This window comes from Orycteropus afer, unplaced genomic scaffold, assembly GCF_000298275.1.
Source record: "Orycteropus afer afer isolate SDZICR_OR568_19922 unplaced genomic scaffold, OryAfe1.0 scaffold00132, whole genome shotgun sequence".
Taxonomy (NCBI): domain Eukaryota; kingdom Metazoa; phylum Chordata; class Mammalia; order Tubulidentata; family Orycteropodidae; genus Orycteropus; species Orycteropus afer.
Window position 1 is genome coordinate 3,350,482 of NW_006921719.1, and position 18,573 is coordinate 3,369,054.

At 39.3% G+C, this 18,573-nt stretch overlaps 1 protein-coding gene across 1 annotated transcript in view; it reads right to left on the bottom strand.

Moving 5' to 3' along the window:
- The window catches only part of ADAMTSL3 (ADAMTS like 3), a 598,021-nt gene that overhangs the window by 112,497 nt on the left and 466,951 nt on the right, over positions 1 to 18,573 (bottom strand). Inside the window, exons 21-22 of the mRNA XM_007945172.1 lie at positions 16,424 to 17,483; positions 5,474 to 5,601 (exon numbers count right to left, since the gene is read on the bottom strand). Of these exons, the coding sequence (XP_007943363.1) occupies positions 5,474 to 5,601; positions 16,424 to 17,483 (1,188 nt within the window). The remainder of the gene's footprint in view (positions 1 to 5,473; positions 5,602 to 16,423; positions 17,484 to 18,573) is intronic.

Below are 18,573 nucleotides of genomic sequence, written 5' to 3' on the forward strand. Positions count from 1 at the left end.
CAAAACTCGATATCCACCTGAAGAAAAATGAAACAAGACCCATACCTCACCCCATACACAAAAACAAACTCAAACTGGACCAAAGACTTAAATGTAAAACCCAAAACTATAAAATTCATCAAAGATAAAATAGGGGCAAATCTGGGAGCCCTTATTTATGGCATAAATAGGCATAACCCAGAATGTGCAGGACGTAGAAGAGAAGCTAGATGACTGGGACCTTTTAAAAATTAAATTCTTATGCACACTGAAAGACTTTGTCAAAAAGGTAAAAAGAGAACCTACAGATTTGGAGAAAATATTTGCCTATGACATATCTGATGAAGGACTTATCTCCAAAATCTATAGAAAACTTCAATACCTCTACACCAAAAAGACAAATAACCCAACTCACAAATGGGCAAAAGACTTGAACAGGCACTTCACCAAAGAAGATATGAGAAATTGCTCATGATCATCAATCATTAAAGAGATCCACATCAAAACAACGATGAGATATCATCTCACCCCAGCAATAACAGCAAAGTTCAACAGGTCAGAAAATAACAAATGCTGGTGAGGTGGTGGAGAGATTAGAACTTTTGTGCACTGCTGCTGGGATTGTAAAATGGTACAATCATTGTGGCAAATGATATGGCATTTCCTTAAAAAACTGAAAATAGAAGTACCATTTGACCCAGCAATTAATTCCATTACTAGGAATATATCCTAAAGAGGTGAGAGATAGTGCACAGACAAACATATGTACACCTATGTTCATCACAGCACAATTCACCATAGCAAAGAGATGGAAACAACCTAAATGTCCATCAATGGATGAGTGGATAACCAAATTATGGTGCATGCACACAATGGAATACTATGCTACATTAAAGAACAATGAGGAATATGCGATCATCTCACAACTTGAATGAACCTGGAGGACATTATGTTGAGTGAAATAAGTCAATCGCAGAAAGACAAGTACTTTATGAGCCCATTACTATAAAAAGACAAAGAAAGGTTTGCTTGGGAAAGGGAACTCACTTTGTAGGTTACCGGGATGGAGAGGGAAGGGGAGGGATTAATTTCGGGCTAGTTGGGGCCCACACACTGACGTAGGTAAGGGGAGGGATATACGGAAAGGGTTTGTGACCACCATAACATTAGGAAATGGGAGGACACTGAATTGTGCACATAAGAGATCCACGACAGATGCTAATACCAAACAGTGTGTCCACAATACTGCATTACTATTAACATCAAACACCAGGCTACAGATAAACACATAAAAACCTGAGAGGATCAGATGAAGGTCAGTGAACAATAGTACACTCTAGATCAAGGATAGATTCAGCTGAGGCTAATTTGCACAGACACCAGTGATATAAAATACCTACAATCCTTACAGAAACAATAGAAGACAGACACAGAGTAATCTCTCACAGACACCCAAACACTATGGGAGAGAGATCCAATAGAACTACCATCTCAGGACCATAGTACTGGGGGACACCAGACTCAATTGGCACAACAAAATATATAAAAAGCCTTGTTCCGCATCCTACATTGGTGAGCAGCAACTGTGGTCTTAAAAGCTTTCAAGTGGCCATCTAAGATGCAGCTAATGGTCTCCTAGCGTCGGAAGTGAAGAAAAATGCAAAAAAAACCCCATAAAAACCAAAAAAAAAAAAAGGGCATTTGGAAGCAATTAGCCCTAGGACACGATGGCCCTCAAGACCAGAGGAAAAACATGGTGCCCGGCTACCAATGCCAACCAATCAGGAAAGGATTAAATCTGGAGATCCTGGATAGAGTGAGAGGAAAAACGTGGAACAAAATCCAAAAACTCAATAAGGACAAAAATTACTGATCAGGTGAAGTCTGATGACACCCCCAATACTATGGCCCTGGAATACATTCTGTGCCTGGAATACAACTCACCCCTAGGGGCTGGCTCTCAGACCAATAGCTAACAAGATGTACATGCAGACCACTCAACCCAGGATGACACACCCACATACTCCATGATAATACATCCCTTAGAGCAATAGACCATGGGACACCAGAGGACCAACATTCAAATTGAGGAAATGTAGGACAAACAGGAGTGCATAAATATGAGGGGCACAGGGGGAAGGTTACTGGGTAGGGAGGGGAGGAGACTGGGTAGGGTTGGACATGGTAAATGGGGAGTGAAACAAAATGTACATGTAACATTGAATGTAAAACAAGCTCTTAAATAAAATTTTAAATAAATAAAGTGCAATTGATAAATTAAAATAAATAAATAAATAAAAGACTGTTGAATTGAAACAGTCACAAAGTGACGACTCTGTGTCCCACACTGGAATAACATGATGAGAGGTATCCTGCTCTTGATAACCACAAAGTCTGCTGGTAGAAGAAAGGAAGCAAGCAGGTATGTTCAATATAAATGTGGAACCTAAAACATCCCTATAAAGCCTTACTATATATGGAGTCAGAGTCAAGCTCGCATGTTGATGCCATAATAAAACTAGGCTTCAGGGATCATTCAAAAATATACTGGAGAAAGAGCAGGTAGATAAAGATAATGATTCTTATCTAGCCTCTTCTAACAAGCTGCATATGTCCTTGGGTAAAAATCTTCCATCTCTAGGCTTCTATTCTCACCCCATTAAATAAAAAGGACTGAACTAGAAGATCTCTTAGGGACTTTTCAACAGCAGTTCTCTCACCCAGTGTGTGGTTCAGAGGCCCTTTCTCATCTTACTCTAATAAACTCATTTCAATCCAAAACAGAAAAACCACTAACTGTTTAAAGAACATGTACTGCAAAGAGGTCTACTTAAAACATTTACATCTCTCCACACTGCAGAAAGTCTCAAGGGAAAAGTGTCTCGAGTGCCCAATTTATGAGACTGCATGAGGTTATTATTAAGTAGGCTAGAAGTGACTGCAAGAGAAATTCTAGGTTGGCATTTTTTGAAATGAAAACCTGCATAAAACTTGTATGGAAAAAATATAATAAAAATAAGGTCACACAGAGATAAGAACCCATGTAAGGACTTTTATTTCCCTAAATTTTGAGAACCATGTACTTAATTAAGAGACTAATTCATTGACTTATTCAGGTAACATACTAAATACTTTATCTTTTTTAGGTGTGAGCTGGACAGTGGGAATATAAAGTTGGAAAAACACCCACTCTTGTCCTCAAGGAATTCACAGTCTGATAGGAGACACCATCACTCTATAGGGTGATAAGTGTTGAGTTAGAAAAAGGTACTGATGGCTGAGGGGTGGCTCAGTAGGCAGCAGGGGTCAGGACTTCCAGAGAGGTTGGTGACTGTAATAGTTGCTTTTACTTCCTTGAGAGACACATCACATATCTTAATCACATGTTTGATCAATGCCTAAGTCCTATTGATAATAACAGTCCATAATTTATTACAGAGATGGCCCCTGATCAGGCAGTTTCATTCCATGTTCATGGATGAATAACACTGTGTCATCATGAATTGAGGCTGACTTGACAGCAGCTAATAACAACAAAGCATAGCTATTGCTTGAAAGAATGTATTAATAATCTTAATTCAGCTAGCTATATTGTTTTTAGGAGCCCTTGGGATGCAGTGGTCAAAGCACTTGACTGCTAAAGGAAAAGTCATCTGTTCAAATCCACCAGCTGTTCCTTGGAAAAAGGTGTGGCAATCTGCTCCCGTAAAGATTGCAGCCTTGGAAACCCTGTGGGGGAGTCCTATTCTGTCCTATAGAGTTGCTATGAGTTGGAATTGACTCCACAGCAGTGGGTTTGGGTTTATATTGTTAATAGTGTATTCCAGGGAAGATAATTTAGGAAAGGTCATGGTTGGGAGACCAAATGTCTCATTCTTTCCAGGAGTGCCTGGGGACTGTGGAAAGATATCCTAAGATGTGAAAAGATGGAAATCCTTTGGCTGGGAGAGGATTTTAGTTGTCAAGTCTTGTCCTCTGGCCCCTGAGAACTTCACACTAGCTCCACTAGGAATCTGGATTGTTCTGGGATGAGCTTATTGGGAGTGCTGAAAGCTGAAAGGGGTGAGGGTTCCCATTTTTCTTGGGAATTCCAGAACCGTGGAACTGATGCTTTCTGGAAAGGAGCTTGTGCTCAGAGGTAGTACCATAGGAGAAAACAGCTTAGGCACAGAAAGGAAGCAAGTGATAGACTTGGAATCTTCAAACCATACAGGTTCAAGGATCTTTTAAGATCAACTAGTCCAACCTCCTCAATTTATATTTGTGAAGCACTTGCCACAAAGCCTAACACTTGACTAGATGCTGGATTCCAGCCCCTGATATTATCCCTCTCATCACATTGGTCCATTTATGCCATAACCCATCAAAAACTCATTACTGTCAAGTCTATTCCAACTCACAGTGACCCTATAGGACAGAGTAAAACTGCCCCATAGGGTTTCCAAGGCTGTAAATCTTTTTTATTTTTTTAAATTGTGATTTGGGTCTCATAGTTGTATAGGCTGCCGATCAGATGGTGTACCAGCCAAGGCTGTAAATCTTTAAAGAAGCAGACTGCCACATCTTTCTCCCACAAAGCGACTAGTGGTTTCAAACCAACAACCTTTTGGTTAACAGCTGAGTGCTTAACCACTGAGCTATCAGGGTCACAAACCACAATGTAGGGAATTGGGGGGATAGATCTCTGGTTTTATTTTTAATCTCAGGACATGAGATTGCCATAAGGAAGCACTGTCTACAACTTTACCATCTAAAAATGTTCCTTTATAATATAAGCATGTTTAAATATGAAAATGTCCACATTCTATGAAGACACATGGTAATTTATAGTTACAGTTTCCTGTGTTTCTAAGGATTGGCAGGTATGCCTTACGGAGGTCTATACCAACTTTTGTTGTTATTGTTAGGTGTCATCTAATTGATTTCAACTCATAGTAACCCCATGTGGCAGAGTAGAACTGTCCCACAGGATTTTCCTGTAATCTTCATGGAAGCAGGTCTTTCTCCTATGGCACTGCCAGGTGGGTTCAAACTACCATCTTTTCATTTAGCACCGGAGTGCTTAAGAAATGCACCATGAGGGCTCTTATACCAACCTTTCTTTAAAGGATAAGTATTCTCTTTCCTTGGCTGATGGAACTTCAAACATGAAAAGTCCATAGGATTGACACTGTCAATTAAATTCTGTCTCATCAATTCCCAATTCTTTAAGAGCAAGCTCTATGGTGGCCATTTGCAAAGTGTGTTACCCAGTCCAGCAGCATCTGGTTCTCAGACCTGGAGACCACATTAAAAATGCAAATTCTTGTACTCTGTCCCAAATTTATTGAGTTGGAAACTTTGGGGACCGGGCCCAGTGATCAGTGTTTAAACAAGCCCTCCAGGTAACTCTGGTGCACACTTAAGTTTGAGAAATGCTGCTCTAGATATGAATGTAAAGCAAAAAATAAAACAAAGCAAACAAAAACAGGTATTTTACAACAACAGATATTACCTGCGTACAGCACAGAAGAACTTTCCACATCTGAACCAAGACGATTAGCTACAGAGCACCCATAGATTCCTTGCTCTTTCCTTGTAGGGTTCCGTATCTGTATTTTCCCTGTTCCATCCAAAATTATTCTGTAGAACAGTTAGAAACAAGAGGCATTCGTGTGACAAAATTCAGCTGTGCTGAGGCCACAACAAGGTGCAGGGGAGATGGCAAAATTACATACTTTGGGTCAGCACGGAGTCCGAAAGATCATCTTGTCAAGCATCTTGCCTATAGGCAGACAACTGTATAGACCAGGAGAGTGGAATGGTCTTTTCTTTTGCCTTGCCAGTTGCCATGGAGGCGATTCCATCTCATGGTGACCCCAGTGTGGCAGAGTAGAGTTGTGCTCTACAGGGTTTTCAATGGATGATTTTTTAGATATATATCACCAGGCCTTTCTTCCAAGATGACTTTGGGTGGACTCCAACCTCCAACCAAGAGAGTGTTAACCATTTGCATCACCCAGGGGGCTTTCTCTTGTATTAGACTCATAGAAAGTGAGAGCTGGATCGTGTTTTACATGTGAAGATACTTTCTGGATGGATTCAATGCTTATTACCACATTTTTTAAAAGGACAAACTAGTTTGCTGTATGTTAAATCCTTATTTCCTACTGAAATCCTTTCTAGCAATTTGCAGTGTGGATTTTTCAGTTAGGATTTTTGCATTGGAAGTGAGTGGGCTTTGATTATGGCTTCACTGCAGTGAATTAAGGAGCCCTGGTGGCACAGTGCCTAAGGCATTTGACTGCTAACCAGAAGGTTGGCAATTCAAATCCACCAGCTGCTCCACAGAAGGAAGATGAAGCAATCTACTTCCATAAAGGTTTACTACCTTGGAATTCCAATGCGGGTTGCTATGAGTCAGAATTGACTTGATAGCAGTGGGCTTGGTTTTGGTTTGTGGCACTGTAGTTAAAGTCTTTGGCTATTAATCAAAAGGTTGGCAGTTTGAACCCACTGGCCACTCTATAGAAGAAAGATGAGGCAGTCTGCTTCTGTAAAGATTTATAGCCTTGGAAACCTTAGGGGGCAGTTCTACTCTGTCCTACAGGGTTGTTATGAATCAGAACCAACTTGATGGCAGTAGTGGGTGCAGTGAATTATTGTCTCATACTACCACTGTATAATGAAGTCTCTAAGGCAACAATGCTAAGGCTGCAGTTTATATTGGATTTTGATCATGCTGTTAAGAATTGGGTGAAACTGCATGAGCTCCATATGGTTTCCCTATTATTATTATTCATAAAAAGCTGCATGTAAATACCCTTCAATAACAAGAATTGGTAGTTATTTCCTAACAGATAATTATTCAAAGGAGGGGGAAAGAGTGCTAATTCTATATTTATATTGTATCTTAATTTCTTAATGATTTGAAGCTGCTTCTAGGTCATTTGGATCAGTGGTCCAGATACTATTTTCCCCCTGTCTCATCCCACTTTTTAGATCTTAGATTATTCTGACTTCTATATGCTGTGCGTTTCTTCCTGAACTGAGCTGAGCCACTTTTTCATTTCCTGTTATTTCACATGGCTCACCCTATGCTCTAGCCGTAATGACCATTCCATGATCTTTCATCACCACAAGCTTCTGCATCTGTGGTTCACTTTATTTGGGATGTCCTTCCCCCTTTCTGGCAAACTCCACCTCACCCACTGATTCCTGGATCAAATGTAATTTCCCCTGTAAAGCCTTCCCTGATGCTCCTAGAGCTGTCTGCTGCCTTCTCTGGGCTCTCTCTTCTCTGGTTCATATATTTATTCAATGAAGTATCTCTTTCTTTCTGAAGATTGTGGAATTTTCAAGGGAAGGAATCAAATCTTATTCACAGCACTGTATTTCTACTACTTAACATAGTGACTTTTAAACAGTAAGTTCTCAAAATCTTTGATGAATGAATGTATGAATGAATACCAAGTGAGGGTCCCTGGGTGGTCAGACTATTGATGTATTCTGCTGCTAACCAAAAAGTTGGAGGTTCAAGTCCATCCATTGGTGCAATGCCTGGCAATCTACTTCTGAAAAATCAGCTATTAAAAACCCAATGTAGCACAGTTCTACACTGATGCTCATGAGGGTTGCCTAAAGTTGGAATCAACTCAACAGCATCTGGTTGGCTGTACAAAAGTGAGCAGAAGTAAAAAAAAAAAAAAAAAAAAAAAAAAACAACCAGCTGAAATACTCTAGAGCAGAAACAAGAGTATAGCAGATCTACCTAGCTGGACTTTCACTGTCAAATCCCTATTGAAGAGGAATTGTTGATTAAAAACATAAGTGTAAACATGTTGTTGTTGTTGTTGTTATGTGCCGTCGAGTCGGCCCCGACTCATAGCGACCCCTCCTTGGGTTTCCGAGGCAGTTATCACTACAGAAGTAGGATTGCCCAACCTTCCTTCCGAGGAGTGGCTGGTGGGTTTGAACCACCAGCCGTCTGGTTAGCAGGCAAGTGTCTTAACCACTATGCTACCAGAGTGTAAACATAGCTATACTTAAAACAAACTAAAATGTTTAAGCTACTTCATATATTTGTTTATATGATTTAGCAATTCTAAATTCTTTCTTTTGTAGTCCTCCATTTAACAGCTCAGTGAAAAATGACTAAGCATAGAAAGAGCTGAGTGTACACCTGAATCTTGTGTACTAGGTGAGGCCACCCATGTATCTAGCCTGGATCAGTCCTGGGGCTAGAGGACCAGTTGGAAGAAATCCTTTATGGTGGTGACCTTGGCCTCTGCTGCACATTATATTCTTAACTTGAAGGAATTACAAAGCTGATCTTTCCACAGTCACCATCCCTAATGGGTCCACCCATGGCCTCCCCTTCCTTGTTGAGAGTTCTAACTCCACTGACCTCCAAACAGTGACTTCATCCTACACAGTTTCCTCTCATTGAATAGATGCTATAAAAACCATAATTCCACTTCTAATTTACTTCAATAGAAAAATCTTATGATTTAGAAAAACATACCTATATTTGAATGTTACATAAGGGTGGTTGTTGTTGTTATGGGTTGTCGAATTGGACCCAACTCATAGAGACCCCTCCTTGGGTTTCCGAGGCAGTATTACTACGGAAGTAGATTGCCCCATCTTCCTTCTGAGGAGTGGCTGGTGGGTTTGAACCGCCAGCCTTCTGGTTAGCAGTCAAGTGCCTTAGGCACTACACTACCATCGAACAAATTGTGTAAGTCTCATAGGAAAAACTAGATATAGAGATGGGTCTTATTCTCTCAAAATCAGAGCTTCAAAACAGTTCATTCTGGTTCAGACTCCTGCTGAGAATTTGCACTTCTACCCCAAATATACTAAATCAGAGTCCACATTTTGGTAAGATTCTTATGGACCCCCATGTGATTCTTGTATATACATATATTCTTATATACACATAAGGGTCACATAGGAATCTTGTTAAAATGTAGATTCTGATTCAGTGTTTCTGGGGTGGAAATGCAAATTCTCAGTGAGGGGCTGAACTGGAAAGAACTAGTTCAAAGCCCTGCTTAAAATATCAAAAACAAAAACTTTGAATAGTCATATAGAACTACTCCTCTTTCAAATGGTTGATCCTTAATGTATGCAGAAGTACATCTGAATGGGACATGCCATGTCAGAACCTCTTTTTTTTTACGCGCACTCCAGGAGTCTCAGCTTCAGAAATTAATGTTAATTTCATTTGATCAAGTCAAAATATTTAATATCAACTCAATTCAACAAATACTGAAAGTGATAATTCTCCATTACATTACTATAGTTAGTACATATGTGGCTGGCTTATATTCTCCAGTGCTGCTATAACATAAATACCCAGGGTTCCTTCCCTTCATTTTTAAATGGCTTTAACAAACGAGAATTTATTCTTCTACAGTTTAGGAGGCTACAAGTCTAAATTCAGCTGGGTTTCAGTTCTGCCTCTTGTTCCAGGCTCACTGGAGCTGGAGGCCTCTCCTAACTCAAGCAGCTGCTGGCTGGTGAGGCTGATGAACTCAAGATTGGCAGGTAAAATGCACAGTCTCAAGATCAGCAGGCAACACAGCAGGCCAGTGGTTCAAGTACAAGAAGTAGAGATGAAGACCCAGCAAAGTGCAGGGTCCAAAATGTGCCAAGAAGCTAGAGACCTTTCTCAAAGCTTCTCTCTACATAGTGGAAGCAGGGCATTAACTCTCCTTCAACTACTAAGCTGCTAACAGCAGATTCCACCATGGAGGTGATTATAATCTCATCATGGTAAAAAAACTATATCCAGTTGCCAAACTAGTCAAAACTACAGCCCAGCCAAGCTGACACACAATCTCAACTACCAAGGTGGCTATGGGGCCAAGGACTACTTCAACTATCTCAGCCTCTGTTTTCTCAGTTTATAAAATGGAATTGTTGAGCTAGGTCAGCACTTCTCAAAGGGTGGTCCATGGACTCTTGGGATTCTCCAGACCATTTCAGGGGGACATTTGACTACTAACCAGAAGGCTGGCAGTTCAAACCCACTAACCATTCCTCAGGAGGAAGATTGGGCAATCTATTTCTGTAGTGATACCACTTCGGAAACCCAAGGAAGGGTCACTATGAGTCAGATCCAACTCAATGGCAGTGAGTTTGGTTTTTGGTTTGTATGAGGTCAAAACTATTTTCATAATACTACTAGGATGTTATGTGTATTTTCCACTGTGTTGCCATTTGCACTGATAGTGAAAAGCAGGGGTAAGTAAAAGTGCTGATGCCTTAGCTTGACCCAAGGCATTGGCACCAAAGTGTACCATCTGTCACTGTATTCTTAACTATCACACACTTGCAGTAAAAATCAAAAGTGACCATTTCACTTGTTTAGGAAGCAGAGTTTCTGTTGTGGTGATGGGAAATTTGGCACTAATTGTGGGCAATGGTTGCACAACATGTTGTATGTAATCTATACCATTAAATTGTACACCCGAAGGATGCTGAATTAGCAAATGTTGTGTTACATGTATTTTTACAAGGAAAAAAAATATTCCTAATGTCGCAGTGAAACACTGATTTTACTAAATCTACATAGACCTTTGATTACACATTTTTTAATGCTCTGTTTCACAAATTGGAAAGCACTTCTGCTGTGTGCCAAAGTATATTGATGTGATTGTTTGTAATGTTAGCTAAACTGGCTGCTCTAGTCATGGAAGGCAAATTTTACCTAAAGGAACGACTGACAAACAATGATTATTCAGACTTTGGTATTTGGCAGATTTTTTTTCTTTAAAATAGCAAAATGAGCTGGCCAATTTAAGGAATACAACTGACACTATTTGCTGCCAATGTAAAATTTAAGCTCTCAAATCTAATTTAGAATTTTGGAACTCATATCAGCCATTGTGATGTGAGTTGTGTGCCCAAAACTTAAAGACTTTTCTGATGAGGTGGGTGGTGATATTAAATAATATGTGTTGTTTTTATATATTGTATAATGAAATGTGTTAACATTTGGAAGATCTGCATATTTCAGTTATCTAATATTTTCCAAATGACCAATGCATTGTTACCAGATGACACACTGGCAAAAGCTCTATTCAAAGTACAAAAAATGCTGATGGTTGTTACTGTGACAGAAAACCCAAATTTCATTGATATGGTCTCAAATTCCACAATGCAGCTAATCTTTAAGAAATTATCCCTTGTCAAGTTTTAGTGTAGTACCAAAGAAGAACATCATTGATTAGCTGAAAGGACCATTAAAATATTCTTTCTTTTTCCAACTAATATATGTGTATGAGGCTGTTTTGTTCATATTCTTCAAGTAAAACAACATATTATAACAGATTGAATGCAAAGGCCTATGTAAATATCCATCTGTCTTTTATTAAGCCAGACATTAAAGATATTTACAAAAATGTAAAACAACATTTTTCTCAGTAGTGTCTGTTTTTGAAAATATTATTTTTCAAAAATATGTTATTTTTGTGAACATGAAATGGGCTTATTGTTATTTCTAAATGGATGGCTAAATATTTTAAATTTTTCCTGATTTTAACCTCTAATATGGAAATATCAATAGATAAAATTCATTAAACAAAAGCTCTTTTGGCTCCTTAATCATTTTAACAAATTAAAAGTATCTTAAGAACCCTGAAGGAGTTCTGATGGCACAGTGGTGCAGGCATTTGGCTGCTAACCAAAGGTCGGCAGTTCAAGCCCATCAGCCACTCTGAGGGAGAAAAATGAGGCAATCCGCTTCCGTAAAGATTTATAACCTTGGAAACATTAGGGGGCAGTTACTCTGTCCTATAGGGTTGCAATGAGTTGGAATCAACTCAATGGCAGTGGGTTTAGTTTTAGGTTTAAGGAGCCCTGAAAGGGTCTGGTGGCACACTGGTTAAGCACTTAGCTGCAAACCAAAAATTTATTTGAACCCACCAGCCACTCAGTGGGAAAAAGATGTGGCAGTCTGTTTCTGTAAAAATCAGAATGGATTCCTTAACAGTAGGTAAGGAGCCCTGAGAGGCGCCCTGATAGTGCAATAGCTAGAGTGCTTGGCTGCTAACTGTAAAGGTCAACAGTTCAAACCTACCAGCCACTCTTCAGGTTGTTGTTGTTGTTGTTATGTGCCGTCGAGTCAGACCTGACTCATAGCGACCCCTCCTTGGGTTTCTGAGGCAGTATCACTACGGAAGTAGATTGTCCCATCTTCCTTCTGAGGAGTGGCTGGTGGGTTTGAACCACCAGCCTTCTGGTTAGCAGTCAAGTGCCTTAGCCACTATGCTACCAGAGCTCCCAACTCTTCAGGAGACTGCTATAAAGATTTACAGCCTTAGAAACTCCATTGGTCAGTTCTACTCTGTTCTATTAAGTCAAAATTGACTCAATGGCATGGATTTGGTTTGTTTTTTGAAGGAGCCCTGATTGTGCAATGGTTAAGCATTCAGCTGTTAACTGAAAGGCTGGCTTCTTGAACCCACTCAGTAGCTCTGTAGGAGAAAGATCTGGCAACCTGTTCCCATAAAGATTACAGCCTAGAAAATTCCATGGGGGCAGTTCTACTGTGTCATATAGGGTTCCTATGAATTGAAATCAACTAGGCAGCACCTAATAATAATAGCAATGGAGCAAAAGTTTTGAGAACAGCTCAGTGAGGTGATATTTAAGGTTTATCCCACTTCTTAACTCTCGTTGTACTCTTGTGTTCACAGTTCCAGGAAAAAAGAATCCAAAAATTAGATTTGTTCTATCTTTTCATCTAAGACATAGGCTTTAATAATTTAAAAATTGACCTAGTTTTCCTCTGATGTTTCACATTTTAGGTTCAATGCACAAAGAGTATGATAGAAACAAAGTTTTCATTTTTAAATTACTTTATGGTCTGCAAAACAATTTCACATCGGCTGTTTTATTCATGTCTCTTAACAATCCCTATTGGCAGATAAGGTGCAGCTTGAGCTCTTAAATACAGATGAAAATAAAGCAAAATGTCTACCATCCTTTGTGTTAAGAGCAAGATTTGGAGACAGCATTGAATGTAAAAAATGAATTAATATATGTTATTCTTTTGTTATTTTATGTAAAATTAATTAAATGTGATATATTTGCATTAACATAGTTGGGATCACAATACAATCATGCATGATTTAGTCTTGTGTTCTGTACATCTCAAAAAACTTTGATATTTATCACCTTATTTTTGGATTTTATGTCTTATAAAAATTTTGCATAATCTGGAGTATTTATTATTTCAGATATGCAATCTTTCTACTAAGGCTACTATCTGTGTGATATTAAAACATGGTAGTAAGGAGAAAATGGTCCTTGTTTCTGACAGGCTGTGAGTTAGCCATGTGATTCTATTTTTCAAAGACCTCATCAGAAAACTGTTAACTCCTGACCTCTCAACTCAATGGCTGAAGGGAGGCTCAGATGAAATTTTTGTTGTTAGATGTTATCAATTTGGCTCTGACTCACAGAGACCCTATATAAAACAGAACGAAACACTGTCTGGTCCTGCGCCATCCTCACAGTCTTTGCCATGTGTGAGCCCATTGTTGATGTTACTGTGTCAATCCATCTTGTTGAGGGTCTTCCTCTTTTTCTCGGACTCTCTACATTACCAAGCATGATGCCCTCTCCAGAGACTGGTCCCTCAGAATAGTATGTCCAAAGTATGTGACACGAAGTCTTACCATTCTGGCTTCCAAAGAGCATTCTGGCTGTACTTCTTCTAAGACAGATCTGTCCATTCTTATTGCAGTAGTGCATGGTATATTCAATATTCTTCACCAACATCATAATTTAAATGCATTAATTCTTCCTCAGTTTTCTTTATTCATTGTCCAGATTTCATATGCATATGGAGTGATTGAAAATAACATGGCTTGGATCAGGCATACCTTCCTCCTCAAAGTGACATCTTTGCTTTTTAATACTTTACAGATGTCTTCTGCAGAAGATTTGCCTAATGCAATATGTCATTTGATTTCTTGATTGTTGCTTCCATGGACGTTTATTGTGGATCCAAGTGAAATGAAATCTATTACAACTTAAGTATTTTCTCCATTTATCATGATGTTTCTTATTGGTCTAGTTGTGATTTTTTTTTTTAATTTATATATATTATTATTAAGGTATAATCCACACTGAAGGCTGTAGTCTTTGACCTTCTTCAGTAAATGTTTCAAGCCCTCTTCACTTTCAGCAAGAAAGGTTGTGTTACCTACATATCACAGGCTGTTAATGAATCTTCCTCTAATCCTGATGCCATGCTCTTCTTCATATAATCTAGCTTGCCAGATTATTTGCTCAGCATACTGATTGAGTAAGTATGATAAAAGGAGATGACCCTGATACACACTTTTCCTGATTTTAAACCATGCAGTACCCCCTTGTTCTGCTCAAATGACTGTCTCTTGGTCTATGTACAGGTTCCACAGGAGCACAATTAAGTGTTCTGGTATTCCTATTATTTGCAATGTTATCCACAATTTGTTATAAGCACACAGTTAAATGCTTTTGCATAATCAGGGAAACACAGGTAAACATCTTTTTGATATTCTTTGGTTTCAGCCAAGAACCATCTGACATCAGCAATGATGTCCCTTGTTCCATGTCCACTTCTGAATTCTGCTTGAATTTCTGGCAGCTCCCTATCAATATACTGCTGCAACCATTTTTGAATTATCTTCAGCAAAACTTCAGTGTATTATAGTAACAATACTGTTTGATAATGTCGGCAATCTGTTGGAGCACCTTTCTGTGGAACGGGCACAAATATGGATGTCTTCCGCTCTGTTGGCCAGGTAGCTGTCTTCTAAATTTCTTGGCATAGTTAAGGGAGTATGTCCAGTGTTGCACTCATTTATTGAAACATCTCAATTAGTACTTTGTCAATGCCTGGAGCCTTGTTTTTCCCTAATGCCTTCAGTGCAGCTTTGACTTCTTCCTTCAAGACCATCAGTTCTTGATCATATGCTACCTCCTAAAATAGCTGAACATCAACCAATTGTTTCTGATCCAGTGACTCTGTGTATTCCTTCTACCTTCCTTAATGCTTCCTGTGTTGTTCAATATCTTGCCCATAGAATCCTTCAGTATTGCAACTTGATGCTTTAATTTTTTTTTCAGTTCTTTTGGCTTGAGAAATGTCAAGTGTGTTCTTCCCTTTTGTTACTTTAACTCCAGGTCTTTGAATATTTCATTTTTTTTACTTTACTTTGTCTCCTTGAGCTGCCCTTTGAAATCTTCTGTTCAGCTCTTTTATTTCATCACTTCTTCCATTCACTTTACCTCCTCCATGTTCAAGAGCAATTTCAGACTATTTTTTGATATCTATTTTGGCCTTTTCTTTCTTTTTGATTTCTTCATGTATGCTGTCCTTGATGTCACCCCCCAACTCATCTGGTTTTTGGCTATTAGTGTTCAATGCATCAAATCTGTTCTTGAGATGGTCTCTAAAATCATGTAGGACATATTGAAGGTTCTACTTTGGCTTTCCTGGACTGGTTTTAATTTTCTTCAGCTTCAACTTGAACTTGCATATAAGTAATTGATGATCTGTTCTGCAGCTGGCTCATGGCCTTGTTCTGACTGATGATATTGAGATTGTTCATCATCTCTTTACACAAATAGAGTCGATTTGATTCCTGTGTATTCCATCTGGCAAAATCCATGTGCATAGTTGCTGAAAAAAAAAGTATTTGCAATGTATAAGTTGTTGGTCTTGCAACATTCTATCATGTGATCGCCAGAGTTGTTTCTATCACCAAGGCTGTGTCTTTCAACTACTGATCCTTCTTCATTTCCAACTTTCATATTCCATCACCAGTAACTATCAATGCATCTTGAATGCATATTCGATCAATTTCAGACTGCAGAAGTTGGTAAAAATCTTCAATTTCTTCATCTTTGGCATTAGTGGTTGATGCATAAATTTGAGTAATAGTCATACTACCATATTAACTGGTCTTCCTTGTAGGTATATAATATTATCTATCAGTTGACAGTATTACACTTAGGATAGATCTTGAATGTTCTTTTTGACCATGAATGTGACTGCATCTCATTTGAGGATTTAGGAAGAGCTCTGTAAATTCTGACTTTCAGCTCATATATAATGGAGAATTACTACTAATAAGCTTTCTATTTTTAATGGTATTGTATTGATTTTGTTTCTGAATGTTAAGTGCTCTGCAAATGGAAAATATACATACACTTAAACTTATTCTTACTGTATACAGTCTTGTACCACACCTATATGATAGTAACTAGAATAATATGATGGTTTAATTTATAAAATTCCAACACATATGTGAAAAACACATCCTAACATTTTATAGTTTCTTTCCTAAAGAATCCTGTTGGAAACATATTCTGAGAAGGAATTTGAAAGTATTTTCAAGAAAACTGGAATAATCATTAAGAAAGTATTATGTTCGTTTTAAAATTTTTCTTATTTACTTACTTTACTGAGGGTTGTAACAATGTTCCATCCTTGGTCCATGTATATGTGGCCTCACTGGGGGTTACAAGGTCACACAATATATTGATGACCTCAGTCCTTTTTGTAATGTATATTGTATTTCCAATTCTTGAATTTATCGTTTTATTAAATGAAATTGCAGGGTGTTGGCTTTGCCTCATGAGAACAGGTACCTTTGGCTTGAATGTCAGCTTGCCTGAGTTCTTTGCCTTTGAGTTTTGAGGCACACTTCCTGTTTCTCCTCTCAGCTGAGCCACAGGAGGCACCTCTTCCTGGATGTCCCTCCATTGCATGTGAGCAGGCTGCGCCTTGGCTAACTCTGCCACGAGCTGATAGATCACTTGGGATGCAAGATCATCACTGACCTCTCCGGTTTCCATGAGCTGACTCATGTTTCTTATCAGCTCTTCAAACTGGGCTGTATCCATGCTATATGCTCCCTGTTTAACTGCTGCTTCAAATTGCTTATTTTTCAATGCCCAGGAGTTGGTGTTTCCTGCAGAATTGCTGCAGTGGCCCAACAGAGCTCTCAAGAAAGGCTGGTTATTAATTTGGCCATCATCCAGATAAAGCTCATTTTTGTTGCTCCACATTTGCTGCATTTTATGCCACGTGGCTCCCAAATCATTGTCTTGGTTGTGGTCAATCCCAGGATATCCCCTCCTGTGCTCTCTTAGGGCTGGGGGTGCAATGAGTCGATTGTCAGTACCAATGAGCTTCAGAACAACTGTTTCTTGGGCAGTGCCTGCAATGCACCGGTACACGCCAATGTCGGGGGCTGCAAGACTGTGGATTTTGAGTGAGCCTGACTTGGTGATACCCAGTCGTTTGGAGTTCTGTAGACAATGGCCATCTTTCTCCCACTGGATCATAGATTTCTGGAATCGTCGCACTGGGCATTTAATAATCACTGATGTGTTGGGCAGCAAATAGGCTCTGCTACCGATGGTCAGGTTAATGCGCTTCTCTTCCCTCGTCTGAATGTAGACTCTCTGTACACTGAGGATCTGAGGACCCTGCTCACCTAGTTTTGGTTTCATTTCTGCAGGAAAAAAGAAAGACAGACACACCTCAATCATAAACACTTTTTGACAGCAACATTCCAAGGCTATTAAAAGTCAACAAATGTATCTTTTTTCCCCTTTTAAAGCATTTGAGAACTGAACACTTATAACAGTATATTCCATACCAAAAACACCAAACCAACTGCTGTCGAGTTGATGACAACTTATAGTGACCCCATAGGACAGAGCAGAATTGTTCTATAGGTTTTCCAAGGCTGTATATCTTTATGGAAGCAGACTGCCACATCTTTCTCCTGTGGAGATACTGGTGGGTTTGGATCATCTGCCTTTCAGTTAGCAGCTAAGCACTTAACCGCTGAGCCATCAGGGTTACTTATCTATATGCACAGATTCAGTGAAATCTTGCAACTACTTCTTACATTAGCAACAAAGGGTGTAAATGTGAATAGATTGCACAAAAAACTTTAAGTTATTTTATAAAGCCCTAGGTTTGAGAAGGGAGCTCTGCTAGCATAGTGCCTAAGGCACTTGACTGCTCACAGAAGGCTGGCAGTTCAAATCCACCAGCCACTCCTCAGAAGGAAGGTTGAACAATCTACTTCTGTAGTGAGACTGCCTCGGAAATCCAAGGTGGTGTTGCTATGACTTGGGTCCGACTCGATGCCACATGACAACAACAACTGGTTTGAGGAGGCATGAGTTTGAACAGCCCAATGAAATATAACCAAAAGTCAAACCAAACTCACTGCTGTCCAGTTGGTCCTGACTCACAGTGACCCCTCCTTGGGTTTCCGAGGCAGTATCTCTACAGAAATAGATTGCCCAGTCTTCCATCTGAGGAGCGACTGGTGGATTTGAACCACCAGCCTTCTGGTTAGCAGTCAAATACCTTAGGCACTGTGCCACCAGATAATGGTTATTTCTACATTTGGGGGATATTAATTCTATGCTGCAATTAAATGACAGCCTCATAGCTACTCAGCTTCTAGGTACATATTTCATTAATAAGGGGTTGGTCTGCTATGTTGGGCCTCTACCCTCTGGCAGGAAGGACCTAGAGGAGCTAGTTTGGCTTGAAGCCCAGAATATACCAAATCTGAGGGAGGA